At 45.7% G+C, this 24,536-nt stretch overlaps 1 protein-coding gene across 7 annotated transcripts in view; it reads left to right on the forward strand.

The window, feature by feature from the left end:
- Nucleotides 1–24,536, forward strand: part of SFXN5 (sideroflexin 5) — a 116,860-nt gene that overhangs the window by 40,259 nt on the left and 52,065 nt on the right. For 5 of the 7 annotated variants that reach the window (XR_013831163.1, XM_079941511.1, XM_079941516.1 and 2 more), the window contains exons 4-9: nt 206–232; nt 724–778; nt 2,778–2,803; nt 20,335–20,388; nt 21,406–21,462; nt 22,822–22,887. Coding sequence is in view for 6 of the 7 variants with exons in the window: in XM_079941511.1 (XP_079797637.1) it covers nt 206–232; nt 724–778; nt 2,778–2,803; nt 20,335–20,388; nt 21,406–21,462; nt 22,822–22,887 (285 nt within the window). In the remaining variant the exon portion in view is untranslated. The other 2 variants (XM_079941514.1, XM_079941512.1) reach the window with 2 other exon arrangements.

Raw genomic sequence — 24,536 nt, forward strand, 5'->3', positions numbered from 1 at the left:
TGTGCTCCACAACGGGAGAGGCCACAACAGTGAGAGGCCTGCGTACCACAAAAAAAAAAAAAAAAAAAAAAAATCTGTTTGAGATCCCCAGCTGGATCTCTTGGTTAGAAAATGTGGCTTTGAGACCTTAAACTGATACGTGCTTTTAATCTTTGTTTTTTCTTTTCTTTTCCTTTCTCTCTCTCTTTCCCTTCCTTCCTTCCAGCTCTGGAGTGCACAGAAAATCAAGCAGGTAATTCAATTTTAGATTCTTTTCCTTCCCTTCTGCTGTTCTCAGAGACCCTGCCCTGCCCTGCCCTGGCCCGACCCCCCTTCTTTCTTCCCCAGCACCTGGGTCTGAATTTCTGAAGACTAGAGCTCAGGTCAGCCTGCCTTTCCCTGGGCCCCCTGACCTCCTTCCCCATGGGCTCCTTCCACAAAACCCTTATTGTGGGCCTGTTGTGTGCGTGGCATGGGGGACAGAGGGCCTGCAAGGTAGACATGGTCGGCTCTGTGCTGCATTCAGCTTTGAGCACTAGTTAGGAGGAGAAGCTCTGTTTATGGCCCATGTTTGGTTTTCTCTTGCCCCGAGTGGTGGGAAGGATTGACTGGCCACAAGGCAAGGTGGGATACAGCCATTGGCCACCTAAGTCTTCCTGGGGGAGCTGTCCTCCCCCTCCCCCCTCCCATGTCCCATCTCCCTCCCCAGCTGTCACCCTGTGCTCTGTTCCCGGCTCTTGCCAGGCTATTCTACACCCGGACACCAATGAGAAGATCTTCATGCCCTTTAGAATGTCAGGTAAGCCCTTGGGAACCTCTGGTTCTGCCTAGCCTGGGCCAATTACAGTGGTCACAGCTCCAGGAGTGTCCAGATGCGCTTGGCTTGAGGGACGTACAGAGCCTGTTACACACACCACCACACTCGCACCTGCATGGTCACTTTGGCTCAACTGTACAGGACTGGCCAACCTATGGAGCTGTTAAAATGTGCCTGTCTGCCTTTTCTGCCTGAGCAGTTGGGGTAGAATCGAGGCCTCCACAGGTGAATCTGGTGCCCCCAATGCCAGGTTACACCCCATTCACTCAGCAGCAGCCCCAGGGTGACGCCTTCTAGGGCAAGCCCTGCCTTCCATGAGCCACTCCTCTCTTATCTGTGCACACTGAGTGCCTTCCTTCCAAGCCCTGCTCCCTACTCAGCCTTTTCATGCAGGTAACCCCCTGACTAACTCCCTTGTCTCTGATCCTACTTTTAGCCTGCCCTTCTGAGTGTATGCACTACGTTTGTACCACTACACACACAGGGAGGCGGATTCCTGTTCTGTGGAGACCAGTGGGTAGAGAGGGTAATGGAAGAATGGGTATAAGATCCCTGCCCTCAGGAAGTCCCTGCCCTGTGGTCACTAGAGGGACAGCTCTGTTACGTAGAGCTTAATGGCCTAGAAAGCACTTGCCCATACACTGGCTGGGGCCGGCGTGGTTGTCCTGCCTACGGTTCTGAGAGGCTAAGGGCTTTGTCCAGAGTCACACAGCGGAGGTCAGACTCACACTAGTGTGCTGATGCCTCCTCCATGCCGTTTCTCAGTGCTACAGAGTGTACCCCCCACCCCTGAGTCACAGGGCGGGTGGGAGGGCTGGTGGCTGCTGCCTTGGGAAGCCCTCAGGCGGCTGGAGGAAGGGTCCCTACCAGTGGGTGTTCTCAGTCCAGGAGGTTAGTCAGGCCCCCCCCCCCCCCCCCCCCCCGCTGCCTCAGAGAGCCTGAACTCATGGGGCTGAGAGAACAGACAAGCACATGTCATTGTGCAAACGGGCAGTTAGTGCCCGGTGACCCTTGCTTTGCCGTAAGGAACTCCAAGGTGGTGAAGGCTCTCGTAGCTGCGGCTGCAGGTCCTCCCCAGTGCCTGCGTGGGGCCATAGCAGGCTCTCCCCCCGAGACTGGCTTATTCTGCGATTCTCTGATCAGTCTTTGGGCCTCTCCCTGGAGGGGTGCAGGTAGGAGAGTGGCGGCTCATGTGTACAAATATGCACACACAGGACACCAACCTTTGCTCTAGACGTAACCCGTGCAATTGTGGTCCCCTGCTGCTGGGCCACCAGCTGACTGGCTGCTGTAAGTTAGTGGCTGGGACAGGAGGATGCCCACCTACAGCAGTGAGGCTGGGGGAGGGGGCCTTGCCACAGTCTGGGGGCCCTGAGCCGTGGGGAGACGGCCAGGGCCCAGCTGCACTTCATGCCGGCCCTTTCCTGCTCTGCTGAGATGTCCAGCCAGGGCCCTAGAGATTCAAAGAGCTCTGGCACTTGGAGGCACACATCTCAGGTGGGTAGGGAATGCCCTTTCCAGAAATGGTCATGAAGCTGGGAAAGTAAGGGTGTGTTTTAGAAAGACAGGCTGAGGGAAGGAGGAGGACGTCCCAGGGCCTCCAGAGACATTGTGGTGAGGTTGGCGGGGCTTCGTGGCTCCCGGAGGAAATCGTGGGAGGACCACCAAGTGCAGAGTGGCGGCGCCCCGGCCACGGGCGCCTCCTTCAGGAATGGGCCCCTGGCTTTGGGGGCGAGTGAGGACTGAGGGGAACAGAGACAAGGAGGTTGGGGGACACAGGGGAGCCCTCTGTCTTGGGGAGGGCTGGGCTGGGAAAAGGTCTGGGGCTAGAGGTGCCTCCCGCTTAACTGACCTGAGCCCTCTCCCTGGGGCCACTGCCAAGGCCAAGGCCAGAAGTCTCTCTGGCCTCACAGTTGAAAGGCAGGTGGGGCAGAGTCAGATGGGATTATAAAACCCAACTCTTCTCTCTGTCCTCTCACAGGTTACATTCCTTTTGGGACGCCAATTGTAAGTATTACCTTCAAAGGGTTTTCTTTTCTACAAAAATTTTTTAATGTATAACTTTACATCGCTGTTCATAAATATTTGAGTTGTTGATTTAGGATAAATTCCTGGAGGGGACTCACTGGAGAAAATAGCATATATTTCTTTTTAATTCTCTTGATGTGTATTGTCAGACCTCTTTCCATAGAACGTGTGCCAATGTACACCCAACAGGGCCTCAAAGTGCCTGCATCCCTGTATATTTCCCATTTCAAGTATTGTCGTTAATTAGGACATGCTGGTTTGATTACAGGGAAGTTTTCCCAGAAAGCTTGGGAAGTCGGAAAGTAAGGGTGCCTTCTGAAAACTGGAAAATTCAGCCTTATTTTTATTCTGTTTTGAAATCAGGATTAAGCTTACTGTTAATCTTTTTATATTGGAGTAAAACAAATGTACAGAAAGGGTGCATTTGTCATAAATGTAAAGCTTGATACGTTTTCACAAAGTGAGCTCATCTAAGTAAATATCACTTAGATAAAGATATAGTGCATTACCAGTGTCTCAGATACCTCTTATGTACCCCTCTGAGTCACTAACCTCACAGGGAACCACTTTTCTGACTCCTTCCTTCATTATATTCTCATTTTGCCTGTTATTGAACTTTATATAAATGGAATCACTTATATAAGTGTACTTTTTGGGGACTTGGCTTCTTTCACCCAATTGTTTATGAGACTTACTGTTAAATGTAGTATTAGCTTGTTCTTTTTCATGGCTGTATAATATTCCACTGCTATAACTATATAGAAATTTCTTTATTCATCCTACTGTTGGTAGACATTTGGGTTGTTGCCAGTTTGGAGTTTACAACAACATGCTTTGAACATGATTGTACAAGTCTTTTAGAGGATATATATAGAGATACACACACACGCACACACACACACACACACACACACACACACCCCTACACACATCCTCATTTCTCTTGCATTTTACCGAGGAGGCTAAAGAGATAACAACTAAATGTGGGATGTGATCCTAGAATTGGGATTGGGATCAGGGCAGGTGTATGTGGAAAATGATATTGCAGTTTCTTATAAACATACACTACAATGTGAGCCAGCAATCCTACATTTAGGTATTTACTTCAAGAGAAGTGAATACATATGTCCACACAAAGATCTATATATAAATGTTTATAGTAACTTTTTTTCATCTTAGCCGAAAGCAGGAAACAGACAAGAATGACCAACAGATGTTAAAACCACTAAGTGAAAAACTGATTGGGAACAGGATATTTACCTAGTCTGAAAGTTTCCTATATATTTCATAAATATCATTCATTCTATGTTTATTAATTGGCAGCCTCCTGTAAATAAGGGTCTTCCCTTCTGCCTCCCATTTTCTTGTTTTTTAAAACTATCAGTATGGTCTTGTATATTTTTTGTATTCAGTGGATAGTAATTTACTTTTTTCATTATTCATTTTTCTATACAAATTGTGCCAAATTTGACCAATAGAAACCCTTTAAAGCAATTTCAGTGTCCATTTGACATGTCTTTTTTATGCTATGAGTATGTACGTCAATACTTTCTGGCACAATGTATGGATATTCCAAACTCATCTTGTAGTTTCTCTGCCCCATTTCTCCAAAGAGCCCTGGTTCCTTTTAGAGGGGAATGGTATTTAGGAACCAAAATCTGGGTAGTTAGGTGTGCTCATTGTTACTGGTGTGTCATTGTTTCTAGGCCCTCTTAGCAGACAGAGCTAGGACATACAACTTTTTAAAAATCATGACTACATACTAATACCTCTAATTCCAATCCAACATCTCAGAGTTCTTCCCCTCCTTCCAGTCCATATCTACATCTTCCTTCTCCCTGAATGAGAATACAACAACAATGTATTTATTCAGTTACTAAATCTTATATATACAAATAAAAGAATTTCAGAATTGCTACATTAATGCCACTCAAATATGTATTAATCCCCCCCCACCAAATGTATTAAGTAAAGCTTGAGATTTCTTTGAAGTTCTTTTTGTCTGTTGAATAGATCCTACTGAGGGTATATAGTCAGAGAATCGTGTTCAAAAGTTACTTGAATTAAAAAAAAAGTTATTTGAATTAATTATTTTCTTCTGTGTGTATATGTTATTTATATGATATACAGTTAGGTTTATTCATTTCTGTTGCCACTGAATTTCAGATGTTTCCCCATTCTTATTGATTTATTTTGGGAACTATATAAAATGTCAACATAGTTCAAAAGTCAAAAGCTATGTAAAAAAGGCATAATAAAAGCCCCATTTCCCTCTCTATCCCTTCTACCTCCCCCACCCAACCTCTCTAAGTAAATAATTTTATCCTTCCTATATCTTTTTGTAAAAATAAGCAAATACAAATACATTTCCCTTTCTTTTTTCTATAAAAGGCACCATATTATATAACCCTTTTGCGCAATGTTTTTTTTTGCTTAATGACATATCCTGGAAATCACAGTGTATCAGTTTATAGCTATCTTCCTTATTCTTTTTTTTTTTTAAATAGCTGCATAGTAGTATACTACATGGAAGTACCATAATTTATTCAACTATTTTCCTACATATGGACATTTAGACTATTTCCATTATTTTGCCAATATGAATAATGCAAGAATAGATAGTCTTGTGCATGTGTTTTGATATTGTTGGAGATATATCTTGAGGGTAACTTCCTAGCTTCTATGTAAGGACTAATTAAATAGACATTTCTGGCAATACTGGGTAAGAAAAAAGAGAGAAGATACAAATAAATACTAGGACTAAAAAGTATAATAATTACAGATATAATAGAAGTTTAAAGGATCAAAATGCATTGAACAATCTGGGGCAGGAAATTTGAAGACTTAGGAAAATATGGATACATTTCTGAGAAAGTACAGGTTACCAAAAACTGCCTAGCAAGAGGAAATATAGAATTTGAAAAGACCTGTAAATAGAAAGAAATTAAATCAGTTGCTTAAAATATATGCACCAAAGAAGTAACAAACAAATCAAAAATTACCACTAGGCTCCCATGATCTTTCAGGTGACTACACTCAAAGAAATAGCCAAACTCAATCTTTACAAAACTCTTTAAAGAGAATAAAAAAAAGGAAATATTCCCCAATTCATTTATGAGGCACTTTGAGACCAATACCAAAGAAGTTAGTATGAGAAAGAAAAATTATAGGCCAATATCACTTACAAAATTACACATAGTCTAAATGAAATAATAGCAAGTTGAATCCAGCACTGTATTAAAATATATCAAAAAAGATTTACCAAGGGGCTTCCCTGGTGGTGCAGTGGTTGAGAGTCCACCTGCCAACGCAGGGGACGTGGGTTCATGCCCTGGTCCGGGAAGATCCCACGTGCCACGGAGCGGCTGGGCCCGTGAGCCATGGCCGCTGAGCCTGCGCGTCCGGAGCCTGTGCTCCGCAACAGGAGAGGCCACAACAGTGAGAGGCCTGCGTACCGCAAAAAAAAAAAAAAAAAAAAAGATTTACCAAGAATGGTAATAGAGATGTATTAATATAGTTCATCACATTAACAAATTGAAGGAGAAACATGATGATCTCAGTAGATACAGAAAAATCATTTGATAAAACATAACTCCATTTATAATCTTTTTTAAAAGAGAAGGTTAGTTAGGTCTAAAAGGGAGCTTCATTAACTTAATACAGTATCTGTCAGAAAAAAAAAAAAACAAAAAAACAACCCCATAGCAAGAACCATTCTTAAAGATGAATCAGATAAAGGTAAAATCTTAATGTCTGGGACAGGGTAAGAATGCCTGATAGTAATGCTTCTGTCCAGCATTTTCCTAGGAGACTAACAAGTACAATAAGACATGAAAAAATAAATGACCAATATTAGGATTGGAAAGGAAGAAACAAAATTTTTCATGAGAATAGGCAAACTATTGGAACTACTATTTTATAAGATTTCTGGATGTAAGACAAGTATACAAAATAATTGCTGTATGCCTATAAACCTATAACAAACATCTAGAACATGATATTTTTTTTAAAAAAGAAAGCATTTATAATAGCACTTAGAATGATAAGTTACCAAAAATAAATTCAAGAAAGGATGTGCAAGATCTTTATGGAAAAACTTATAAAACTTTATTGAAGGACATTGGAGATCTAAATAAATGGAGAAATATATCACCTTGGGTGGGAATATTCATTATCATGAAGATACGCATTTTCTTCAAATTATATTTAATTATATTCAATAAAATTCCAATCAAAATCTCAGCAGGATTTTTCATGGAACTTGACAAGTTGATACTAAAAATTATATGAACAAGCTAAGGGCCAAGAACAGCCAAGACAATTTTCAAGAATGAGGTGGTGGGACTTCCCTGGTGGCACAGTGATTAAGAATCCGCCTGCCAATGCAGGAGAAGTGGGTTCGACCCCTGCTCTGGGAAGATCCCACATGCCACGGAGCAACTAAGCCCATGTGCCACAACTACTGAGCCTGCGCTCTGAAGCCCACGTGCCACAACTACTGAGCCCACGCTCCGCCGCTACTGAAGCCCGCGCGCCTCCAGCCTGTGCTCCGCAACAAGAGAAGCCACCACAATGAGAAGCCCGTGCACTGCAACGGAAACCCAACGCAGCCAAAAAAAAAAAAAAGAATGAGGTGGTAAGAGGAGAGTCACCCTACTAAGTAGCATAAGACAGTTTGGTTTTGGTTTGGAGATAAGCAAATAGATCATTGCAACAGAATAGAAAGTCTGGAAACATGCCCATACCCATATGGAAACTTGATATTTGACAAATCAGTGGAGAAGAAGGATGGACCATCTAACAAATGGTGCTACCTATGTGAAAAAGAAATAAAATTAGATTTCACCTCATACACAAAACACATTAAATATGAAAAGAAAATATTTGCAGCACTGTTTATAGTAGCAAAAAGAAAGGAAACCACTGAAATGTCCATCAAGAGAATGGATAAATATTCATGATTTAGTCATGCAATGGAATACTTAACACAGGAAAGAAAATAAAGGACAGGACTACATTTATCAATATTGATAAATCTCAAAAACAATGATGAATGAAAAAACAGTAGCAGAGTAATAATACTGTCTGATGTCATTTATATAATGTTTTAATATGCAAAGCAATATTATACATATATATATTTATGGGTGTATTTTGCAAGGATCCATAAAACATTCATGGGAATAGTTAGCAACAGATTCATGATACTACTTACCTCTGGAGAGAGAGAGAAGGCAACAGAATCTAGCAGAGCAGGAGGTGCTTCATTTGTATCTGTTATGTTTCATCTTTTAAAAAGATAAAATTTTCACAAAAATTTGACAAAATGATAAGATTTGGCAGTATGTGGATATTCATTGTAGTATCCTCTAGACTTCTCTGTATGCTTGCAATGTTTCATTTTATACATATATTTTAAATATATATCAACATGTATAGGGAATATCATTCTCATCACTATCCTTTTGTAGTTTCCCTGAAACTTCTACATTGTTCTGACATATTCTGAGAAAGTATTATGTTTTCCCCACTGTAATTGTGTGCATTTAATTTCCTTGCATTTCTTATAGTTTTTGCTGTATATATTTCAGTGCAGTGGGGTTTGGTGTGTTCATGACATTTTTATCTTCTTGATGTTATAATCTCTACCTTCCCACCTCTCTCACTTTCTTACACACACACACACACACACACACACACGAAATATCCCTATTTCATTGAATATTGTTGTCTTGAACTCTACTTCATCTCATATTAATATTTCTATTCCCATTTTATTTGCCTTGTAGATTATTGCCTACACATTTATATCAGAGTGATATTTAATTTCTGTGTATATGTCACTCGTAGACAAAATTGAGCTGCATTCTACTTTTTTTTACCCAGTTTGAGAAACTCTGTCTTTAATAATTAATGGAACCCATTCATATTTATTCTGCCACTGGTTATTGTGAGCACTTATCCCAGCCATCAAGTAGCTTGTTTGTTGGTTTGCTTATCAAGTTTGTTATTGTTTCCATTTATTTTCCTGATTTGTACTAGAGTGGTAATTTTCATCGGTCCTTTTGATTTCTTAAGTGGTTTGGAAGGGGAGCATCCTAATCCTCTCTAACTACCATTCTCCTATTATTTTTTTTTTTGTTTTTGCGGTACGCGGGCCTCTCACTGTTGTGGCCTCTCCCGTTGTGGAGCACAGGCTCCGGACGCGCAGGCTCAGCGGCCATGGCTCACGGGTCTAGCCGCTCCGCGGCATGTGGGAGCTTCCTGGACCGGGGCACGAACCCCGTGTCCCCTGCATCGGCAGGCGGACTCTCAATCACTGCGCCACCAGGGAAGCCCCTCCTATAGTATTTTATGGAGAGATTTAGCTGTATCTACCTGATTAATATCAATAATTGAATAGTAAATAGGACCTCCCCAACCCTACCCATAAAGGAAGAGACTTTTAGCATACCGTTTTACCCTACTCTCTACTCTACCATTTCACCCGTACACACCTGTCAAGATTTTGGAAATAATCTGGAATCTCACCAGTTTTTTGAATCCTTGCTTAACACCTATATTAAACTTCACAATTTTTTAGGCTTTTCGTGTGTGTGTGTGTGTGTGTGTGTGTGTGTGTGTGTGTTCTCTATGTTTTGCTAGAGTACTTCTTTGAGTAATGTTGAGTGTGTGGGCAATACTTTGAGTCCTTCCATATCTGAAATGACGTTTTTTCCCTCTTATACATGAACAATAGTTGGCCTGATTCTCATTTTCTTTATTGGTAAACCTCCCCCACTCCCTTTGGGAGCTTTTGGTATTTTTTCTCTTTATCTTTGGAGTGCAGAAATATCCTTAGGATTAAAAAAAACCTTCTCCATGTATTTTATAAAATTATACAAGTAATACATGAATATGTTCTTTGGAATTCAAAAATATCACCAAGAATATTTTTAAAGTTATACAAGTAATACATGAATATGTTCTCTCAGCTCAGAATTCAAACAATGCAAAAAAAAAAAAAGTAAAGTTCCTCTGACGACCCTCAACTCCAAATCTATTCCCAGAAGTAACCTCTGTGAGAAGTCTGGTGTGAACTTTCAGGCTTTTTTCTAGGCAATTGCAAAGATATGAATCATCACTAAAAATTTGTTTTTAGATAGATATGTTTTATAAGTAAAAATACACTTATTTATCTACAAATAGCTTAATTACACTTAGCAGTTTGCCTACATAAGGATCCCCTCCCTCCCTCCCTCCCTCCCTCCCTCCCTTCCTTCCTTCCTTCCTTCCTTCCTTCCTTCCTTCCTTCCTTCCTTCCTTCCTCCCTTCCTCCCTTCCTCCCTCCCACCCTCCCTCCTCCCCTCCCTCCCTTCCTTCCTTCCTCCCCTCCTTTCTTCGTTTTTCCTGCTGAGTAGCATTCTCTCCCATAGTGATGGATTTAGATTGTTTCTGATTATTTGCTATTAGAAATAACAGTGCTGTGAAAAAGCCTTATAAAGTTCTTTTTGCACAAGTATGATGATTTCTTGAGGGCCCATTCCAGAAACTGAGTTTGCTGTGTAAAAGGCAATGCACATTTCCCTGAACACCAAAAAGATCTCACTTCTTTTCATATATTTATTGGCTATTTACATTTCCTCTTCCGTGAATTAGCTGTTAACATCCTTTGTCCATTCTTCCATTTGCTGTATTTTCCTAATTGATTTGTAAGCATTCCTTATATATTTTGGATATTAATCCTTTGAATTATATATATTACAAATCTCTCTCCCAGCTGTTCTTCCTTTACTCTCTGGTGTCTTTGTTGTAGAAAAGTTTTAAATATTGATTTTTAAAATATAATGATCTTTCCTTGGACTGAGTTTTGAGTCTTGTCCCCACTTCTCACCTCCATCTCCTTTATTAAAATAACGAAAAAAAATAAAATAAAATAAAATAAAATAACGAGATTTGTGAGAGTTGTGTCTGGGAATCAGCTCTTAGATGTATCTATCAATTCTTCTGTTTTCATTTTCTAATTTATTCATTTCTGCTCTTGTTTTATAATATCCACTTTTCCTCTTTGATTTGTTTGTGACTTGTTTTTTAATCTTTTGCCTTGAATTTATTCTTATCTATTCTCATTCTTTCCTTCTAATGAAGCTGTTTAGGGCTCTGAATTTGCTTCTGAGGATATCAAATACTTGGTTTTCATATATAGTGATCTATGTTTTTATTTTCTAAATAAGTTTGAAATTATAGCTTTGAATCCTCTTTAGTCTGTTAGATAGTCAGAAGAATGTATTTTAAATTCCAGATGACTGGGTTTTAAAAGGATATATTCTTTTGTTATTATTTTCTAGTTTATCTCATTTTCAGAGAGAGTGACCACTACAATTTTGCCATTTGAGATTTATTATGGTTTTCTTTGTAGCATAGTACATGATTATATCAGTTAGGAGTAGGACCACTTGTATATAACAAAAAGTTCAAAATAACAGTAACTTAAAGAAAATAATTTATTTCTCTCGCATACCAAAGAATTTTGGAGGTAGGCAGATCCCCACAGTCATCAGGAATCCAGGCTTCCATTTTTCTACACCATTCTCAGTGCTGCCTTCTAGTGTCAGTCACCTCATAGCCCAGAATGGCTGCTGAAGTTCCAGTCATCACAGCCACATCCCAGGGAGGAGAAAGAAGGGAGAAGTAAAAAGATGTACCTCCTAGCTGAGTCATTTCCCTTCAAGTAGTCTTCTTCAAAGTGTCACAGAACAGTTCTGTTTATATTCCATGTAGAACTTAGCTGGATATATAGTCAATCCCTAATTATAGGGATTCTGTTAGTGAGAAAGAAGTGAAGAATAGCTATAGGTAGGCAAACAAGAATCTGCCATAGTAATTTTAATAATATTCCATCAATGCTTAAAAATAAAAAGATATATCTTTTGGCAGTATCATCTCTCCCAAGCCAGAGAAGTTGAGTTTGGGGCTTATTCCTCATAAGAGGCCAACTGGACCCTTTCAAAATTAATGGCTGCCATCAACTGTGATAAACTAGCTAACCCAAGGGATGCCAGCACTGTGTCTAGTTCACAGGTGTTATTGAGGACACCCCATATTTTTCCACTCTCTCCTCTTCGTAAGACCAATCAATCACTTCAGGGTCACTATGGCCTTCTAGGCATCATGGGAACTTGGGTGCTGATCCACTCCCATGTTGTTCAGGGCTTTACTGCTGAAGTAGACGCTGTGAATGTCCTGTCAGGACCAGTCCTCTTCCAGCCTGGAGCAAACATCCCTCTGGATAAATGTGTAGGTTGTGAGAATAGGAATCCCTGGAATCTGAGATCCTGTATGAACACTTGACCGAGGCAAAGGGGCAGCATCACCTGGGATGGCCTCAGTGGCAGCCGGAGCCAAAATGACAGGCTTACCTGGCCTCACTGCCTAGCCCCGATTAGTTGTCTTCCGGGATTCGGAACAGCTGGGCCAGAGGCCAGGTCCCAAGAGGGGCCACTGGTCGTGGAGAACCTGTAGCCTTCCATCCAGGCACTTTGACGTGGATAAGCAACGTGAGGACTCGTTGGTTCCACTCCCTCCCGGGGCTACTGCCTCGCCCAGTAAGGAGGGAGCACTGTGGCTGTCCTGGCACTTCCACCTGAGGCCTGGCTCCCACCAGCCACATCAGCTCCCCTAAGACCCTGCTGTCACCTGGTAGCACTGAACATCTCAGCAAACGCCTGGTCTGAAGGCGAGCGAAGGTTCCAGTCCATGCCTTAGGGAAGCCCCTGCCGTGATAGAATGGGTAAGAAATATACACATGCAGAAACCACTAAAATGCTTACCAAAATAGAAATGGGGTGCCAGCGAATGTGCTAGAACTGGGTCCCTGAGTGATAAAGGGAAGGAGTGAGCAAGGCTGGCAGGGGCCTCGACTAAGATGCTTCTGGAAGCAACATCTAAACTGCCTCCTGCCCAGGTGAGCATCCCTGACTTGAACCCCCACGCTGTTGTCACCTTGCCTGAGAGTAACCCCGCCCCTACCCTGCTCACTCCCAGAGCTCAGGAGAAGCGAGCTGGTTTTTTCCCAGAAGCTGGTGCCAGTTTAGTCAGCAGATTTCACAGATCTACTGGCACCCATGTAGTGTCTTATTTTAAGCTTAACATTTGAAGATGGAAACTTTTCCCCCTTTGATGTGTGGCAAAGAGATCCCAATTTATACATAAGCATGGCGGCTAAGCCAGTGCACCACCAAGGCTGTTCCCAAGGCTGGTGCAGTTCATGGCTCCCCCTTTTCAGGTACCTTCCCAGAAGAACCCCACCAACCGTGGTCACTTCTTATAATTGGCATCTCAATTCCCATGTTTCCACTGAGAGGTGTGCAGCCCTGTCCTTTCCGGGCATGTGTGGCTGGGGAGAAGCAGGGCCAGGGTCCCGGCCCCCATCCCATCCTCTCTGCATTTCCCCAGCTGCCAGCCTTTACCCTTGGCTCCCATAATGTCTCAGGGCAGGGAGCTGGGTTTCTCTTGTGGGCCTGAGGTTCTCCCAGGTGACATCGTGCCTCCCCTCTCAGCCCTGAGCTCCCTGACGCTGCTGTCCTCCTCTCCCCTCCCCCTGTCATTCTGGAAGTCTCAGAACTTAAGGCCAGAACCCTGCTATCCAGCTGGGAGACTGAGGAGGGCAGACCAGGAGCATCCTGTCAGTGAGTCCAGAGGCCTTGGGTTATGTCCAAACCAGATTTCTGTCTTGGGACGTTTGGAGCTTGGACTCTGCTCGGAACCCTCTCATTTTAACACTGCAGATGACTGTGTGGACTTAGAAACCCCATTTCTCCAAAAGTGCTGGTGTAAGCAAGTCATCTCTGCGGGGAGGAAGGGTGGACCATGGAGGGTTCGCTTATGTGAGGGTTTGGCTGAGTCCCAGCCTTTCTGACACCTTCCAACCCTCCTCGTCCCAGACTTGGATACCAGTCATTTTGGCTTAGTTTATACCATCCAAGAGTTGTTGCTCATTAAGCTGGAATTGACCAGTCAGGGACAAACATTCATTTGACAAAAGATATTTTCTTTAACTGGTTGGGATCCTTTAAATAGCAGCACCCCTAACGCACCGAAGTGTTACTTTTCAGATCATTAGCTGTATAAATCAGAAGGTGGAGACAAAGTAGAAGGAAAAAACAGGCAAATTGTTGCGTACTGGGGCCCACGGAAGGTCTTTTGAAAAGTAAGAGGAACGTTTAGAATTGAGTGAGTCAGTGTGGAGGAAAAGGGTATGATGCCAAAGGACTGTTGCTTTGCCAGCGAGGACTCCCAGGTATTTGAGAAGTGAATGTCATATGGTCTCACCCCTCTGAAGCTTCTGGAAGCTCTCAAGGAAGATAGAATTTAAACAGATATTTACTACTGAGATGAATACTGCAAAGAAGGCAGGCAGGGTGCTGAGAGAGCATATAATCTAACATCATGTTGAGGGCCAGGGAAGGCTTCCTGGAGGAAGTGACAACTAAGCTGAAACCTGGAGGATGAGGAGGGATTAGCCAAATGGAGATGGGGTGGAGGATGGGAGGACCAGTTATTTCTGCCGTTATCTTGCCAAGCAAGGCGATTCTGTGCCCTGTGGTCTTCCCCTGACTTAAGTTTCACCACCCAGTTGTTTTGGCACACACCCTGTTTCCCCTCTGGATTTTTTAAAATACTTTTAAAAAGTTTTCTTGGGCTTCCCTGGTGGCGCGGTGGTTGCGAGTCCGCCTGCCGATGCAGGGGACACGGGTTCGTGCCCCGGTCCGGGAGGATCCCACATGCCGCGGAGCGGCTGGGCCTGTGAGCCATGGCCGCTGAGCCTGCACGTCCGGAGCCTGTGCTCCGCAACGGGAGAGGCCGCGGCAGTGAGAGGCCCGCGTACCGCAAAAAAAAAAAAAAAAAAATTTTCTTTTCCTTATTGCTTAAGTCACTTTCTTATGGGGTAGGGGGTTGCTCAGTTCTGAGTCCCAATATCACAGTGCACAGAATTGTGACCAGCGGCCTTGCTTCCTTGTCCTTGTCTTCAACTGTTCGTGTCCCACTTCTGGCCAAGCAGATTGAGATATTTGGTGGTGCCTCTCTCTCACGCTGAGACCTCATCTCTCTGCAGAGGTTAGAACACTCTGACTGCGGAGGCCTGAAGTGAAGATGTGATTTTTCTCGTGAGCCAGTTGCCATATGGGTGCAATTGGCCCCATTCTTGATTCTGTCCTGAGACGAGGCTCAAACACAAACTTCCCTTCTTCCTGGACTAGCCGGGGAGGCCGCAGAGGTGGGCCAATGGTCACCAGGTGGAGTGGGTAGATAAGCTAGGCTGCTCAGGAACCAGTATCACTAGGGAAGATATAATTCAAGGTGCATTAGTAATGGTAAAGAATGTTTCTCAGGGAGGATAGCATATTCACTCTTCATATGTAGTAATCCCTGTATCAATCACCTCTTGCTACTATAGTGCTGTGTAACAAACATCCACAAAATTTCAGTGGCAGCCATAAGCGTTCATTCTTGGGGATCTGCAATTACCCAGGGTTTGGCTGATCTAGACTGGGCTTGACCGAGGCAGTTTTGCTTCTCACTGCAGGTCTGGGGTCAACTGGGAGTCAGCTCACCCAGGCTGGACTCTGCTCCTCACATCTTATCCTCAGATTAGGGCACTAGTCAGGGCATGTCTCCTCTTGGCAATCTTAGGAGCACAGAGGGCCAGCAGAAACATATGAGGCCTCTGAGGCCTGGTCTTAGAACTGGCACACTGCCACTTCCTCCCACATGCCATTGGCCAAAGCAAGTTATATGGCCAAGCAACACCAAGAGCATGGAAACAAATTCCTCCCCTGGCATAGATATGGATGCAGGGAGGAGTGAAGAATTGGGACCAAAACTCAATCTGCCCCCCTCTCCAAAGGCCAATAGCCTCATGCAATCAGACTTTAACAAAAGGACTAAGGAAGAGATGGGTGATGGTGGTCATTGTCACAATCCATCATGGATCTTTTCCCTAGCCGAGAATGAATTAATGTTCTTAATGATGAATTAGCAATGTTCTTCCAGCGTGTGGTGTGGGCCCAGCTTTGTGCTGAGTGCTTTGGGGGACATCAGAGAGAAAAGCCCTAATTCTACCATCAGGAACTTACTATCCTTTATGGGATAAGCCTTGTGTTCAAAGACAAGATTGGGGCTAAATGATGCTCAATTGTGAGTGTAGACTGTGGAGTTCAGAGAAATGAGAGACCAGCAAAGGCTAGAAAAGAATGAGGTAGAAGGAAAGGGACGATACTAACATTTAACACCTAGTGAGCACGTGCTGCGTGCCAGACACTGTGCCAAATTCTTTCCACGCCTTACTTCCTCTCTTGATCATCCAGAGAGGTACCAGGATTGTCCCCATTTAACAGATGAAGAAACAGAGGCACAAAGAACTCAAGTAACTTGTGTGTGGTCACACAGCCGGTAAATACTAGAACCAGGATTTGAGTCCAGCTCCTCCCACCACCAGAGCCTGAGCGTTGATCATCAGGGCCCATGGCCGGCCACCCAAGGGGAAGGGGAATCAAAGGCAGACAGATGTGCGGAGAGGACAGCTGCCCGGGGTGGGAGCTGTGGAGGGGACCCCAGTCGTGTTATGAACTATAAATGGGAGCAAAGATAGGATGTGCGATTTGGCCGAGGTCCTGCAGCAAGATAGGGTGCAGGCTGGGCTGGGAATTCTGGCTGTTGGCTCTCCTTCTACGTTCCCTGGTCCCAGCCGCTTTCTGGGCTCTCTCCACCCGCCACGCGGCCACGCCTGAAGTGTCTCCTTGGAAGAGGTGCAATCCACTGGCATTGAAGCCGGCGGACTGGCTCCCTCTCTCTATTCATCTCTTTCCTCCTTTCCCCTGCCATGTTCTGGAAAGGGCAGCATGAGGGAATGTGGGCAGGTTGCACCAGAGATATACATCTGAGAACTGAAGGAACATTTATTTTTAATTTAGACTTAAAAAGAAAAAAGGAAATTATAAAATATCTGCTCTTGCTCCTGGGATTGTGCAGATGGTGCTGCGTGTTGCCTAATAGGGAATGGGGCTGGCACCTGCGCGCTCGTGGCCCCACCAGCCTGACTGTAGGACCTGGAAGGCAGGATCCCTGTTCCTCTTGCCTCAGCCTCAGATGGCTCCCTGGGACCCCGTTTGGCCAATGTGGCATGGTGGTCCGCTGCCTTCTCACCTCACCCTCCCCGGACTCCCGTCTGCTGATTTCCTGAACATCCTCCTTCAATGAAGCCAGCCTCTCAGCTGTTCCTACTCGCATGAACACACACACGCACACCTCAGCTCCATCCTGTCACCCCCTTTGGCAGATAGCCAGACCTCTCCCTTCCTGAACTCCTGCTTGGATGTTAGAATTTATCAGTTTGACACACATCCAGATACCTGTTTAAACCATCTTGTTATTTTCATGCCCAGGAGTTATAAAAGACATTCTCATATATTTTCCTGTTGGGTCCTTGTGTTTATTGTGGTTAGGTGCTATATATTCCTCTCTTCTGGTAATCTCCACGGGGAGCGGTATGGGACTCAGTGCATAGAAGATGCTCGAAAAGGGGCAGAGAATGTGACTCTTCTTTTGTATTCAGGCGGGTGATCTGGAAAAGGAGCCCCTAAAATCAGAGAGTTGGGGCCCCCAAGCCAGGAATCAGGAGACCTGACTCTTTCTCTAGCTTGCTTTAAAGCCTTGGGCAGATCACTGAATTTCTCTAAGTCTCTGTTGCCCCATTTGCAAAATATAGAAAGTAATCTATTTTGTCTGAGCTCCAGAGTTATTTTTTATTTTTTTAGGGCATTATCATTTCTTTTTTTTTTTTAACATCTTTATTGGAGTATGATTGCTTTACAATGGTGTGTTAGTTTCTGCTTTATAACAAAGTGAATCAACCCTGGAGTTATAATAAGGATCATGGCAAATGACATAAGGAGAAGTGCTTAGCAGAATCAGTCAATCAATTCATCTCTTTAAGAAAGCATGCAGAGTCAGAGGTGCCCAGCATGGACATCAGGCCCGTGTTTGGGCAGAAGTTAGGGACAGAAGGCTGGTCAGGTTGGCCAGCATGGTGAAAAACTCACTGGTTACACTTTGTGTGTGTGTGTATTGCATAGCCTGGGTATTAGTTTGGTTTAGTTTAGGGCTATGGTTTGTTCTGAAAAAAACTTGATATCACATAAAAAAATGCATGCCACAAGAAAAAACAAGTAAGGTGACCGGGCCTGGGCATCTTGACAGTCAGTGCAAAGACGGACACAGTTGAATGCCCAGTGTTTGCAAGATAGATGCAAACCAGATGTTCAGAAGTATAAATTTCTGATCCTGAGATCAGAAAAATTTCCTCCACGTGGATTCATAATGGGGTCCAACGTAATGAGCAGTGAGTGTCCTGGACAACAGCTGAAGGGTAAATACGAGTCCCATGGGCCACATCTTATGACGGTCCTGGTGAGCCAAGCACAGTTCAGGGGGTGCAAAGGGGATTGAGGGGGAGAATACAATGTAGTTCATAACACACCAGTTTTATATAAACCAACGGATTAGGGGGAATGATGTGCTGAGTTCCCAACAGTGGAAAACAGCTTTTATATCCTCAGGCTTTGTGAGGCAGTCAGACATGCACATGTTTATACATACATCCACATGCATACGAATGCACAAACACAAATTCACACACACACACACACTCGCGGGCTCATGCTGTCTGTTCTTTAGGCCTCTCTAGGCTCAGCTTCCTCTCTATGGTCTGGCTCCTGACTGGGGCGCTAGGATGAGGCCCTGGGTCCCCTGGGGTTACTTCTTGGCAGGACTGGTGGGAAAATTCCCTTTAAAGACAATGGGACCATCTGTATTGACTTCACACCTACTACCTGGAACCTGAGAATAGAATTTAAACTGAGACAGGACCTCCAAGGTCAACCTGTTCGCTCTATAGGGGAGAAAGCTAGAACCCCAAAGGGGCATGTCTTCTGCTGGAGATCACACAGGGATGGAGCCTAGGCTAAGACCCAAGGTCTCCTGACTCTCACTCCAGCACTCTAAGCTGTCATTGCAAAGAAAAATCAAGTTGGGATCTTATTTTGGGGAGAAAAATATCATAAGGTAATTCTTCATTGGACTATGGAATTAATTTACATTATGTAATTTTATTCAAACTGATATGGGCCAATAAATATAACTGTGTGTGCGTGTTTGCTGTTTTAAAACATTTTAATGTTTAAAACATGATTTACTAATGCTGCTAAGGATGTCTAGAATTTGATTTACTGCATAGAATTGAATGTTTACACATTCCTTACAGAAATTCTTGCCAAAGAGCCATTTTATCTACAAGAATAATAAATAAGTCAATATGTGGATGGCTGTGCACATTTTTTCCGTATACAGCAGCACTTGGTAGATGCTATTTTGCACACAAGCACTCAAAAGGTAAATTTGAGAGACACACATGGATCCCCGAAGTCTAAGATTTGGTCAGTGTCAAGATCAGGCAATTAATCTTGACTTAAACCAAAAAAAACAAAGTCACTGAGTCTAGGTCTTAGGTGATATTTGGGCTTTGGGACTAATGGATCCACACTTATGTAACCAGACTTGGTCGTATGTGTGTATTTGTTCATTCATTCGCACATTCAACAAATACTTATTAGATATCTATGTTTCATTCAATAGCTTAAACATAGTGTAGGTGTTGCTTCATGGGGGCCCAGAGATAATATATAAATTTCCCTACTTGTCTTTGTAAAGCACTTAAGGCCTTTGAAATGATTCTTATTGAATCCTCACAAAAATCCTATTGGAGGGCTTCCCTGGTGGCGCAGTGGTTGAGAGTCCGCCTGCCAATGCAGGGGACACGGGTTCGTGCCCTGGTCCGGGAAGATCCCATGTGCCGCGGAGCGGCTGGGCCTGTGAGCCATGGCCGCTGAGCCTGCGCATCTGGAGCCTGTGCTCCGCAACGGAAGAGGCCACAACAGTGAGAGGCCCACGAACCCCCCCTCCACCAAAAAAAATCCTATTGGATGGCTAGGGTGTGAAGGAGCCAGGTTAGCTGGGTGGAAGTAAAGGCGTTCCTTTGGTTTGCTGGTTTGTTTTTATTGTTCCCCTGCCCACCAATTACAAAAATATGCATGTCCACTGTTAAAAAGAACACAGAAATATTCAAGAAGAATCTGAGAAAGTACCATGTAACCTGACCTCCAGGGACGTCTACCTGCCGTGCTACAGATTTTTTCATGCCTGGAGATATGTATATGTATGTGTATTTGTGTATGTGGGTATATCTCGTGAGATTTTTTTTTCTTTATAAAACTGGGATTATGTTGTCATATAATTCTGCAACCAAGTTTTTTCATCGTACATCATCTCACTGTGGGTAGTAGTTTGAATATACTTCTCATACACATCAGTTTGTACAGATCTAGCTCACTTTTGTTCGTGGCTGTGTCATTTTTCTTTGCAAAAGCATAGGGCGTTTCTTTTGCCTTCTTCAGCCTTTTCTCTCTCTCTCATAGGTGGTTGGTCTTCTCTTGCCCAATCAGACATTGGCGTCCACCGTCTTCTGGCAGGTAAGACTTTCCCTGCAAGCAGAGGGCTCCTGAAGGGGGCACCCAACAAGTGCTGGTTGGAACACCCTGTCCCCGTGTCTCCTCTCCATCCAGGCCCCTCGGGGAAAGTCACCCCACTTCCTACTCCTCCCTAACCCAGAAGCCACTGGGAGAAACCCCAGGACTTCGGGCCCGCAGCCCAAGTCTTGGGCCATTATAGGTGCTCTGACTTTTGCGCAGAGGTGATGAGGGCTGGCGGGTGCCCTCACCTGGTTGCTTGTCCCATGGCCAGTGACCTTGAGCCCTACAGCCTCATTTTGACATCAGCCTTACCCAATCTGTGGGGAAGGTAATCCACCCCCAACTCCAAGGTAGTGAGGTGGGTGAGAAAGCACCACGGACCCTGGTCTCTGCCCTTGGAGACAGTCTGGGGCGTGGCTCTCTGAAAACAGTAGAAGCTCAGTATGTATCTGTGTAGAGAGAGAGGGGCAGGAAGAAAAACCTGTCTGTCTTCAGGAGAAAATGTCAGAGTCTTCCTGAAAAAAGAAAAGCTCCTAATAATGTCTGTGTCTGGGCTCTGCAGGTGGTGTAGGGCACTGGGCTCTGTGGGTGGTGTAGGGCACTGAGGCTCAGAGCTGTCGGGCATTCCAGGGGCTTAAGTGTCCACCTTCTGTCCAGTCGTTAGTATAAAAAGGGTGATGTGGCAAAGGCAGTGGGGCCCATTTGGGGCAGTGAACACCAGAATTTTGGGAGAGGTGGCCATCTCTGGACTGAGATGGATAGCTGGCCTGGGTGGGACCAGTGTCTTGGTTTGCCAGGAACTGAGGGGTTTCCCAGGACTGGGGCCTTTCAGTGCTAAAACTGCGCCGTCCTGGCGAACCAGGATGGTTGCTCATGCTAACTCAGGGGATGGATGGAACTACCGTGAACTAGACACCCGTGTCTTTCTGAAGGGGTGTGGCCTCGCAGGTCCCCGCCTGCTTCCAGGGAGGTGACCACACCTTTCCTGACTTCTCCTCTCCCCGCATTGCCTTTCAGTGGCTGAACCAGAGCCACAATGCTTGTGTCAACTATGCAAACCGGAACGCTACGAAGGTGAGCATCGCAGACCACCACCCGGTGTCAGGCTTCAGGATGGGGTGACCCTCTCCCTCCCTACAGTGTGGCATGCCACCATCAGGGCTTCTCCTCTCGGTTTTACTGCCAGGCCTTCAGGAGGGGCCCTGCTGGGGAGGGGCTGCTCACGTGAAGTGACGAAGGCCTGGAACGTGGGAGTGTGGCGCGCGCGGCCAAAGGGATGAGCTCCGCTGGCTTCAGAATTCCCCTTGGGCAGCGCTTATACCCAGATCTTGGATCAGGACAGCATCAGCCATGTGGGGACTGACTTCCTCTAAACTTCCTCCAAGCTTGCCTGGAAGCTGCCTCAGTGCCCTAGGATTGTCAGCTGCAAAGCTAAAGGGCTGCTCTTGAGGGTGAGGGGTCTGAGAGGACTGGCACGTCCTCCCCAAAGTCCCCTGCACTCCTGGGATGAGCTCACAGTGGAGGTCCAGCCACCCTTCTCTTGTCTAGGAAGGGGCTGGGCGCCTGCCTCGCTGGCAAGGCTGCCTTTCCCCTTGGTCCATTCTCCCACATTTCCGTCCAAAGGCAGCAGAGGAGAGGAATCTAGTTCCCCTTGGGGGGCTGTCAGTTTGGGGAGGAGAGGGTCTGGACATTTATAACTTTGGTGGGGAGTGACAGGGGAGTTATGAGCTGTCCTGGATGGTAGGAACTTCAGGGCCTGATACTCTGAGGACCTTCCCCCTCCTCCCATCTAAACCTTCGACCCACGCCTTGCTCATATGCTTCGCACACAGACATCTCTGCTTAGATGGCTCCCATTCACCTTAAACCAAATATCTCCAGAATTGCTGTCGTAGTTCCTCAGCTTTTCCTTAATGTTTTGTGTTGCAACTTGGGATCCATTTTCCCGTAGAAATATTTAGCAACTGTCTCCTACTGGCCTGGAAGCCCTGCATGGCTGACCAGGACCGTGAGAGCCAGCCAGGCTGTGGCCACCTTGACACTACCACGTCCCCCGAGAAAATGCTCTGGGTGCCCAACAGCCCGCTTGCAACATTTAGCCTTCCTAAACTGGGTCCGCTTGCCCCAGCCGTAAACGGCCCACTTTGGCCCTTGCTATATTTTACCCGCAGCCAGCAGTGTCTGCCAAGGGCCTTCCTAGAGCAGGGCAGAAGGCCCTTTGGCGTCTCCCCAGACATAGCTGCCCTGTGTTTCCATGTGCGGAGCTGCGCTGAGGGAGGCCTGGATCCCTTTGGCTTCCAGAGGCCTTCCTCCTTGCCTGCCCCTCCAGGCTCGGGGGCAGGATTGCCTCTTGCCGGTTGGGGCCATTTGCAAGGGTGGAGGGTGGGAGCTTGGGACACCCAGGGGACCTGAAATTCTGTCTCTGTCTTCCAGCCTTCACCTGCATCCAAGTTCATCCAGGGCTACCTGGGAGCTGTCATCAGTGCCGTCTCCATCGCTGTGAGTAACCCCACACTCCTCGCCCCCTGGGCGTCCTCTCCATCTTGCTGCTCTGTGACTGCCCCACCCAGCATCCAGGCCAGACCTTATCTGAGGGTCAGGGCTGGGCAAGGGGCATGGGAGACAGGGTTTCTGGGTGGGGGCCATCAGGGCCGTCTTCCTAGGCGGAGAAGAGTAGACCCTGGTGACGCTTTCATAGAGGGGGAGCACAGGGCAGTGCTCCAGGTTTGGGAGAGCAGGCGGGGAGGTGAGGCAGTGCCTGTGGGCCACACGAAGGGCTGCACACTCCAGCCGGGGGCAGGATGTCTGCCCTAGAGGGGCCCGTGTTTACCCGACACCCTCCTCAGAGGAGCTGGTCTTCATGAAGCCGATGCAGGAGTGGAGGGTCTTTTGATCCATCCCCAAAGTTGGCTCAAATGTCAGCTCCCCTTTGCCCTTTGCCTGAGTTCCCTGGGTCCCCTCTTGGTGGCCTCAGTCATGTGGTCACAGGTCTAAGCCTTCCTGGAGTCCTGTGAATTCCTCAAGACAGGGGCAGTAGGCTCATTTTGAATCCCACAGGGTTTTGAGAATATAGCAGCTACTAAGTAGGGGAGGTTTATAGACTGTGTGAGGGTGTAAGGATGTATCCCAGGTGACACAGCAAGGGGCCTGGGCCAGAGCCAGAAGAGAAGCCCAAGCTCCCGAGACCTTGGCATGTTCATCCCACCCTGTACCTCCATCTGGTCCTCTCTCCATCCTGGCTGGGTGGTCTCCTATAGCCCACTCCAGAGGTCAAAAGTCGCCTCACAACTTCATTACACGATAAATACATGTAATTGGTAAGAAAAGTAATTAGGAAATACAAATTAAAAAAACATTCACATATAATAAAAAATTCACATCTAATAATCTTTTTTTAAAACCCACTTTCTCATCTTTCCCATGTCATCAAATAAATGTTGTAGTTGTTCACGCCTGTGTACTAACCCATTGTACCTACTGTGTACCATCATTTATTTCACTGCTCTCCTAAGACAGGGATTTGGGGCTGTTCTGAGATGGCCTCGTTTACTCTGCTCCCATGTGGACCAGGTTCACCTCCAAACAGCTGTTAGGTGGGGGGGGGTCCCCACTTCATGCCCAAGATCACTCTCCTTCCCTGAATCCTTATGTCTTACCCCAAGCATGAAGTCAGAATTACCAAGTCTATTTAGGTCGTTCATCAAGAGACTGCTGGGCTTCCCTGGTGGCGCAGTGGTTGGGAGTCCGCCTGCCGATGCAGGGGACACGGGTTCGTGCCCCGGTCCGGGAAGATCCCACATGCTGCGGAGCGGCTGGGCCCGTGAGCCATAGTCGCTGAGCCTGCGCGTCCGGAGCCTGTGCTCCGCAACGGGAGAGGCCACAACAGTGAGAGGCCCGTGTACCGCAAAAAAAAAAAAAAGAGAGAGACTGCTAACCCCACCCTGGTGGTCCTGCAACCCAGCATGAGACTTCATTTGAGGGTCATACAAACTGGGGATCTCTGATTCTGGGGGGTTGCTGGCCAGCGTCAGGGGCTCTTGTGAGAGAGGAGAAAGGCTCTGTCGCCTCCTTCCTGCTCCTTATGGCAAGAGGAGCCCATCACTTTGCCTAGTTTAGCAGCTTGAAAATCCCATGTTCCTTCTTTGAGA

Source organism: Stenella coeruleoalba (assembly GCF_951394435.1).
Source record: "Stenella coeruleoalba genome assembly, chromosome: 13".
Taxonomy (NCBI): Eukaryota; Metazoa; Chordata; class Mammalia; order Artiodactyla; family Delphinidae; genus Stenella; species Stenella coeruleoalba.